Here is a 9432-nt window from a genome sequence, read left to right on the forward strand (position 1 = left end):
GACAAGATCATTAGATTCTCATTCATGAATTAACATTATCAGCATCAGTACATATAATAAATAAACCTGTATGTCTTATAATGAAGCTATTGAGACAAAAGCCTATTCTGAACTTGTTAAGAATTATATTTTATATTATGGCATAATTCTTTTTGTTTACTGTAATAGAACAATTGATTTTTTTTGACTTTCTTTATTTTTTATCATAGATTTAATATAGATCAACAATTGTTTCTTAATTTAGGACTTGTCTTCCATGTTTTAATTTGAAGCTGAGTTTAAGATGCTTTACACAATTCTGTACCTTTTGTTTCATAGACTTACAGTGCAAAAGGTATATGTGTAAACCAGATCATTAAAATAGAAACCTTTATTGCAAAAGAGGGAGTTTTTTTCTACAACATTTCATTTATTTATTTTATATTCATTTATTAAATTTCTGTGCCGCCATCTCCCTACAAGGTGACTCTGGATGGCTATAGATTAGAATAGCCATTAGCAAAGGCAGAGTGGCTGTGCCTTAACATGCTTATAACTGGATATTAGTCTTGAACTGTTTTAGCAATCAATGTTTATTATAATTATAGGAAAATAAATGCAATGCCATACTTAAATAATAATTTTGGTCAAAACATATTCTAAATGTGAACTTTGATAACACTTGCAAGAGCATATAGCTGTGTTTAGACTCTGATAAAAAATGTCAAGGAAGTATATTTAGGAAGAATTATTAGTCAATTATGTCAATTATGTCAAACTACAATTACCAATTTTGTGATGATATTAAGAATTTTACAAACTTCTAACCATGGGAAACCACTACAAAAACTAGGTGTTCTTGTGCTGCTCCTTTATCCTCTCCCCTTAAGACCCTTTCTCTCTTCTTTTAGCCTTTTTTTAATGAGTTGTGGGTGTGCAGTTATTTAGTACCCCCTATGTTGTCATATTACATAAATTCATATTGGTATGACTATTCAATATTGCTCGTTTCTCAATTTTCAGCGAATTACACAGATAAATAAGAGACTAAGGGTGCACAGTTTTAATCTGACTTGATCTGTCTCACATTCTAGTACTGAAACAGTGAAATTAATGATTCCCGGTTTTCTTTTTGCAGCGTTTCCATCCATCCAAGATCCAAAGAAAAGATGGCTTCCAGGGCTGACAGCATGTCAATGAATTTATGTTAGAATTCTCTCACAGACCAATAATTCTGCTTCCCTTTGTCTTCTTTGCAGTCCTGGTACCTGGGATAAAACTCACAGCTTCCCACCATCCAGCAGACAGACCACCTGACCCCCGTCCCAACTCTGTAACATGGAAGCAGCCACAAAACAGTGTTGTTACTTCACGTCCGTGGAAGGGGAGCAGACAGAGATTGACAGCAAACAACTGCTCTTACTCAGAGACGGCAAACGTTATGATTGAGCATCAAAGGCCGTAATATTGTGGGGGGAGGAGGGAGTTTGAGGGTTGGGGTTTTGGTTTGGTTTGAGTTTTTTTTTAAAGAACACCTTAGTGACCGACGTAATTTCTCATATGGTGCTGGAAATGTTTGAGCTTCATATTTTTGAAGTGTTTCAAGTGGTAGTATAAGAATTAGGGACATTGGGTAGCAGAGCGAGCCTGCTAGCTACTTCCTGACTTGCGTTTGTAACCCTTTCCATACAGCACCTAACTGTTTTACAGTATTTTTTACTGATTAATTTCCCATACGAGTGTGAGACTTACTGAGAGATCCGAAGAGCTACACATAAATTACTTTATAGTAGCTGAGTTCTTCAGTATGGAGCTTACAAGACAGTCGTGGGGCATGTTTTTTTCTGTAACATATCAGGATTTTTTTTTTAAATTTTGCAATCAGCAATTCAATATATGACATGAATCATAAGATGGTTATTGACAGGTTGGTTTTCCACACAAGTGGCAAAGAAATATAAACCATCAACCTACTACAGGTCAAACAAAAAAGATAAAAAAATTAAATGCTGCACTTAACATGAAACATTTTTGACAATTTTCAACAATGACATGAAATTCATATGGAAATGGGGAAGTTGGTCTGTTTTGATAGAAACTGACAGGAATCAATCAAAACAATCGAATTTTGAATTGAGAAAAGTGCAATTTCATTCGATAGCTAAATATCTTTGTAAGATAGAGATTGTTGAAAATTCTATTTTTGTTTTCCAAGTCCTTCCACCCCAGGACTCTAAATTATTGGGGTAAAAAACAGCCTTGCAAGAAAAAAAAAAACGGGGGGAGCTATTTTTGCTTTTTATGTTTTTTATTGTTAAACTTGTATCCCTTTAAAACTGAAGGAAATTTAAAACGTTCACACACAAAATTTAATGGTGCTTTTACCACAATATGTTATCTTCATTAAATGCTAATTATTTTCTGTTATCAAAGCACATAATTAAAATGAAATCATAATATCTGTTCATTATATAAGCTAAAAGTCAATTATAATAGAGTATGACAATTCTGACAAATCATACATGTTTCCGGCAATATAGGGTATATCACTTCTTAAAATATCTTGGCCACAATTTAATGGAGAGGAAGGCATGCTTAAAAAGTAACTTTAAGCATTTTTATAGCCTGCATTGGATTGCGGTCCTTAATATAATAAGAGAAATAGCTGTTCAGAAAGTAAAACGCCTCTTGTGTCCTTGAACTGGCTGTTTCTTTTCTTTTCTTTTCTTTTCTTTTCTTTTCTTTCTGGACTGCAAAGGTATCAGTAGAGAAGCAAAATGTGGATTTATATTTTATGCCAGTTCAAAGTGAGGGCACTTGCTTAAAAAAAAAAAGTTTGGACCCCAAATGTCCTGTATCTTATGTAAAAAAAAATGAAAAAAAAAACAGCAAAAAAAATGCAAGTGATTTTTTTTTTTCTATCAGACAGCGGAGCACCCCTTTGCTTTCCATGCAACTTTAAGAAGGTTTCCTATATTATACATATATATACGTTCTGGTTGGCAAATCTAGCTAATCAGAGAAAGTCTCTGCATGTTCTAGTGTTAGTAACTAATTTTTATATAGTTAATGTAGGGTAAAGTAGAGTGCATTAAGACACAATATTGTAATCCCTAATCCAGGCACTTGCCTTTAAACTATGTTTGTTCGGCCCTTCAGAAGGGTTTCTACTACTGTCCTATACAATCAAGTAAACTGAATTTCTTGGGAAGACACTTTGCTCCTCATCTTTTCCCTAAAACTATTTTTTTTGTTTTGTTTTGTTTTGTTTTCTTGATTTGCACGAAACAAAATAATAATAATAATAATAATAATAATAATTCCATATCAATGTGCCTTGCCCTGGATAGCGATTATTTGTGGAATTGTTGCACATGTTCCTCTATTGAAAGGGTTATTTTTTTTTCCCCTAGTCAAGCATTTGGAGACACTTTTTTGTAAATGTGACTTTTATGTCCGCCATTGTCAGTTTCAGCATCTTAGAATACAGTAGAATGTTAGTTGTTTCACAGATAGGGGTAGTGTTTTCTTGTCCTGTATGGTCAGTGGCAGTGCTATTCTGATATCTGTAGATGCTAGAGTATATCAGTATTTTTGATGTGGCTGCATTTTACATTTTCTTTGGAGTCTTCCTTTTGTTCGTTTTTATTTTTATTATTTTCCCCCCCAGATATATGAAAATATGCAATATCTGCTTATATCATGTAGAAGAAAAGCTTAGCAATTCTTAATTTTTCTTTTAAGTCTTTTTTTTTTTTTAATTTGACCAAAGTCGGTGCTGCACTTGAAGCAGCGTGTTTTAGGTGTTTGTCTTTGTACTTTTTTTGTGTGTGATTTTTGAATGCACACGCAGGAAGGGCTCTTCTTAGAGAAGCAGTCAAACTGTGAAGCACTAAGCTGGACCCTGCTTCAAGCAGTTTTCGTTTTTCAATTCTTCCTTTCACAAGCAAGCCTTAAAAAAAAAAAAAACACCTCCCGTTTTCTTCAAATCCCACACCCATTTTTATTAGCAGATTGCAATCAAACCACATTCAATAAAAAGTATGAAATGCCCATTTTTATATGCACGTTTTTAAACTTCCAAGTTCTGAAAATTGTTTACTGGTTATTCTCTATTTAAGGAAAAAAAATGTTTTGGATTTTCATATATGTCAAATAAGTGGTTGAGTAGTCATTTGCTCTGTTGTATTGTGTGATTGTTAGTATTATGGTATCACATCCACTAGCCAGCATCCTTTGCCTTCCCTATAGCACTTAGCAGGGCATTACCTTATTAAGACATATGTGCACTAAAAATAAAAAAATTAGCAGCTTTCAGTGCTTCACAGTGAAGGGGAAAAAAAAGCCTAGACAAACATTTTGTCAGAACCTTGCTCTAAGACAAGGTATTACCAGTAAATTGGTTGTATATACAACAAAATTGCACCCTTTTTTTAAAAAAAAGAAACAAAGCAAACTAAGCAATAGTTTGGGCAGTTAGTTGTTTTTAGTAAGCATGTGATAGTCATGGCCAGAAAGAGAGAGAATCAAAGCTGCCCACTCAGAAGCTATGTAATGTGTATGTTGTATAGTTTTATTGATTACACTGATTTATTCTACCCTATTTTATAATGCAGGACTTTTGTAATGTTGTTTAAATAAGGAAAATTTCTGTCAAATTAGCTTAGTGAAATTCTGATTGTTCGTTATAAAGGCAGCATTCATAGAATTGCTTTTTTTTTTTTCCCTTTGGGAACTGGATTTAAGTTAAAAACTCTCCTGTTTCCTTTTTTGTATGTATTTAAATACAGGTTTTTTTTTTCCTTCTCTCAATAGTATAGCATATTCCTATGCTTGAGAAGTATAGGCTACTGAAAAACCATTGTAAATGGACATTACAGATATGCTGTATTTTTGAAGGTGTTTTATCATATTAAGTTTGAAGGTGGTAAAGTTAGGGAATTCTGATTGGAATCACACGAAACAAATTGTTTTTAAAGGCTTTAAGCATTAGGTATGTGATCAAGGGTGTTTACCAACAGAAGCTGTAAAGTATTAAAGACACTAAATTAACATTTGTTTCATCTTATTGTCATGCAATAACAGCTGTTTGAATCTGTTCAGGTGTGGAGAACAGAGTTTTTATTCTTCAAAGCAGAGTGGAGAATGTAGATCTGAAGGGAGACAACTGCATGGGGTGTGCAGTCTTTAATAGAAAAATAATCCTGGATCACACACTGCAGAATCAGATTAACATACCCATTGCCCAATTCAAAACTGCTTTTTATTCTTTGCACAAACAGCTTTTCTGCCCAATGTCATTCTTTCAAAATGACCAGATGCCCAACACCAACCCTTTTTCCTCCTTATCCCAAATATCCCAACCCTTTTTCTTCCTTATCCAGCAGTTCTTTCCTTGAATTGACTTGACTAACAGAAGTTTTATTCTCTTGATCCCTTTTCCAAAATAGGGCTTAGCTTATTGTCATCCTGTACACCCCCGAGATATTGCATTATTTATTCATTGTGTTTTATATATATATTTGAAACCCAATGCAATCTTTCCCAACCTGATGTTCTCCAAGAGCGTAGGACTATGGTTCCTGTTATTCCAGGATAGCATAGTCAGTGACCATGTTTGCTCATGAAGATAAGATGTAGAGACAAATGTGGCCGGAAAATCTTGATTCGAGAAGGGCACCAGCCATGGATGTACCTTTTCTGTAAGAAGGTTTCCAGCCTTCTCTTTCAAGTTGACAAGTAAAGGAATAGAACTGTTTTTTCATCTTCGCAGAATTCAGTCAGCCCAGAGGAATATGCAAAAATCCCTCTACCTACTTTTCTTTCAATGTCTTCTCTTTGTTCCATATAGTTTTCAGATTTGTAGTAACAGTATTAAATTTACTGTGCACACACATACACACACATACACACATGAGAAAAAAAGCGGGGGGGAAACACCATCCAAACACATGGCATAAAACTGATCTTTTTTTTCCCTTGTGATTTAAAAAAAAACAAATGTCAATATTATTCTTTGCATTGTGTCTCTGGAAATATCTTTTTATGGTTTTACTTTGGTAGAAGGCCTCCACAGAACAAACATTGCAAACCACAATGGGGATGAAAATGTAAGGAGAGCTTCAATGGCACCTAAAAGAAACTCATCTTTCATACAATCTATTGGGGGAGAATCTCATGAAATAAACTCTGCCTACCAGGCAAGGTTTCCATTAAATTCAAGCTTACAAAGCCAATTTTGTCTTGAAGTCAATGCATGTATTACTGTTGGACAGTAAAACCCGGCTATGCCATCATCAAGTCCAAGGCTGTGCAATAGTCTAATTAGTATTGAGTACCATTTCCCTTTTATTTTTTCCAATAAAAAAAAACAGTGGGATGAAAATTGCTTTGATATATAGCAGGTAACATTGAAGCTATTCCATAGCACTTAACTGTAGTGAATACTGTGTCACCAATTCTGAAATCAATTTAATGTTTAATGCAAATCCATTACATGGTGCTATTACAGGCTGGCAAAATGATTTACAAAAATGTGACAACTTGGGCTCAATTCACTCTGCTTTCCAACAATGTAAATGCATAGCAGTGTTTATCTGCATGAGAACTATGCACTAATATAAATCTGAAAAAAAAAAAAGAAATATATCAACTTTGGTATCTACTTTCCGTTTACTTCAATCCTTGCCTTTTTGGTCATTATTATAAATGCCAGCTTTAGGACAGAAAGAAATATAAGAAAACCAGCATAATACCTGATATATTAAAAATGTAGTGCCTGTGAAATCTGTATTATATTGCTCTTCTGAAGTAAGATTTTTCTACACCAGTAGCCTTCGCTGTCTGTCAGAACCTTCTGATATAGGTGATGTAAAATAACCAAACAATATTAATGCATGCTATTCCATAATGCTTAGTGAGCTGTATGAATATTACTCAGTTATGTTAGTCTTTTTTTCCCCTCTGATTTGGTTCTTGTCAGATAGGTTTAAAGATATTTCACTGAGAACACAATTCTGTTTTTCCTTGATTTTGGGTGTTTTCAGTATTTTGGAAATACACATTTAACTTAAAATTCAATTCAGTATTATTTGTGGGGGGCATTCTTCACTCTCGAGGGCAGGTATGGGGTTTGAAATCCATGCCTGGTGGTATCTTTTCTTTGCTTAAGCAGCCTAAGAACTCTAAACGCTTATCTCAGAAGAAAAAATCAGACATAAGACTTCAGTGGAAGCGACAATTCTCAAACTTGGAACTGACATTGAAAGTGTTTTCCTAATGGACAGTGTTTAAACCAGGTACCCATGCTTGACCCTGTTTCACAGCAGACCTCCTCATTTAACAGAAATGTGTAAGAACTGTAAAACCAAACCTCATATGGCTATTTAGTTTCCGTGCACTGCTGGGTTTTTTTCTTCTTTTTTCCCTTTTTCTTTTTGTCAAAATTCTGTATAAACTTTGGGCCCGATTCATGAGTGGTCACCAGGAATTAACATAGGATTTTGGTATTCAGGTTGGGGTTTTTTTTTCTCCCAGTCCAAATGGTATAGCTTTCTTTTTCTTTCCAAGATGTTCATTCAGCATACTGCTTTTATTTCAAGGCTGTCAGAACATTGCAGAAAGGCAGACCAAATCTTGGTCCCATACTTTGAAAATATTAAAGATGTAGACAAGGGAAAATGTGAGATTATAAAGATTTAAGGAGAGCATTTCTCCTTAAGATTTAAGGTCCAGCACTCTAGACTGGATTGGAGAACCGTTCCACAGAGCGAAGTAACGTTCCATTGGCTATAGAAAAATAGGCGAGATTTTTGCAGAGAGTTTGTTCTTTTTTCCATAACATTGCTTAATGCAATGTCAGAGGTGTTTCGTTTGTTCTATGCTAGGCAACATCTCTCTTTGCACCCACCCTAAATTTCCTGATTTTATTTATTTAAAAAAAAATTTTTTTTTAATCCAGGATGAGAAAAAAGAATCAACATTAATGGAAAGCAAGCATCCTGTAAAGCCTTTGCTCCTGGCATGACATTAATTGACAAGGAAGCCTCTTTGGCCCAGACAGAACCCATAACATGTTGAGGAAACAAGGATCAGATCTGCCCAATTTTTCTACGATTCAACAATGTAGCTTTAAAAAGGATGATAGGTCCAATCTCAGATGCCTTTTTCCTTTTGTTGGTTCATGAGAGTTTCATATCTGGCTTTGCTAGTGTTGCAGCTCTTTTGTGAATGCACAAGACCATGTTATGGGACATCCTGCCAGTGTGTTCAGGGTATATTTTCAAGACATCAGAAGTATACTCTGGCATCACCACCACCCCAAAGTTAGCTAGCCCACAACTAAATTGCTGGTGTCCTCAATCCTGATTCACCCATGTTTTGAATCTTTTTTTTTCCTTTCCAAAAGAAAGAAACCAGGAAGAGTCCAGATCTAAGAAATGGCAGTAGCATACACAGGAGAGCTGGCAATAGGGTGGGAATGGCCATTCAAGTTGAGGACAGATTCTATGTTCATGTGATCTTGGAGAGAACAAATATGGAATAAAGTAATGAATCTAAGAAGGCAATCCTTCACATTCTGCTGGAAGAAGGCAGCCAAAAGGTTTACCAGGGTTTTTTTCCCCCAGGCTTGCAAAATATGGTAGTGGGTATATTCTGCAAATAAGAATATCTATGATATAATACCTGCCCTTGGCTTCTTTGTACAGTTAGCCATTCACCAGTCCACTTACTCAGGTCTAACAATCAAAATTTGATTTTTCCGTCTTACGTAACAATGCATTCTCATGTGAAGATTTGCTGCAAATTCACTTAATCCTTGTTTTAATCTCCCTGTGTTTCCACTTTTTTATGAATCGGGTCCCTTGTGCCTCTAGTATCCTTGTATTGATCCTCATAGTTACCATTTTAGGTTTACTGTGTTCTGTGAAAATTTGAAATTGGTTGAGAATCACTGTGGGCATCCATTCTTTTCAACTAAATCTGCAGAATTTTTTTTGAGCTGGTGTGGATTAGTTTAACTCTTGTATTCAACCATTAGTGCTACCACCCTCTCACATTACAATACAATTACTGGAAGCAAGTACTGCATTTCCTATGCAACAAAAAGGAAAATAAAAAATTGCTAATGCTAACAGGCTTTGTTGTTCTTTAGTTTATGACATGCATGCAAATATCTTTGTTATATATGCAGAATTATGACCAGCTGAGGTTTTAATACTCTAGCCAAAAAAGTAGTCTAGGATATTGTGACGAGATAAAAACAATTAGAGTTTTGTTAGATCATTGTCACTTTACAGATATATCATAGTCTTTTTATCTAATTCTGGTTGTAGCAAACACAGCAGATCCAGGTACTTAACCCTACAGCAAAAATATCAGGAATGTGGTAGCACCTTTTGTGATACAGAGTGCGTAGAGACTGATGGAAATTCTGCATCTGTCTAACCATTC

General features: G+C 34.9%; 1 protein-coding gene across 7 annotated transcripts in view; it reads left to right on the plus strand.

Moving 5' to 3' along the window:
• Positions 1–9113, plus strand: part of NFIA (nuclear factor I A) — a 465394-nt gene extending 456281 nt beyond the window's left edge. For all 7 annotated transcript variants that reach the window (XM_087889786.1, XM_087889785.1, XM_034415211.3 and 4 more), the window contains one exon: positions 1239–9113. In XM_087889786.1, coding sequence (XP_087745912.1) covers positions 1239–1256 — 18 coding nt within the window. In that variant the 3' untranslated portion in view covers positions 1257–9113. The remainder of the gene's footprint in view (positions 1–1238) is intronic.
• The last annotated feature ends 319 nt before the right edge of the window (positions 9114–9432 follow it).

Source organism: Pantherophis guttatus, chromosome 3, assembly GCF_059756535.1.
Source record: "Pantherophis guttatus breed Tessera chromosome 3, ASM5975653v1, whole genome shotgun sequence".
Taxonomy (NCBI): domain Eukaryota; kingdom Metazoa; phylum Chordata; class Lepidosauria; order Squamata; family Colubridae; genus Pantherophis; species Pantherophis guttatus.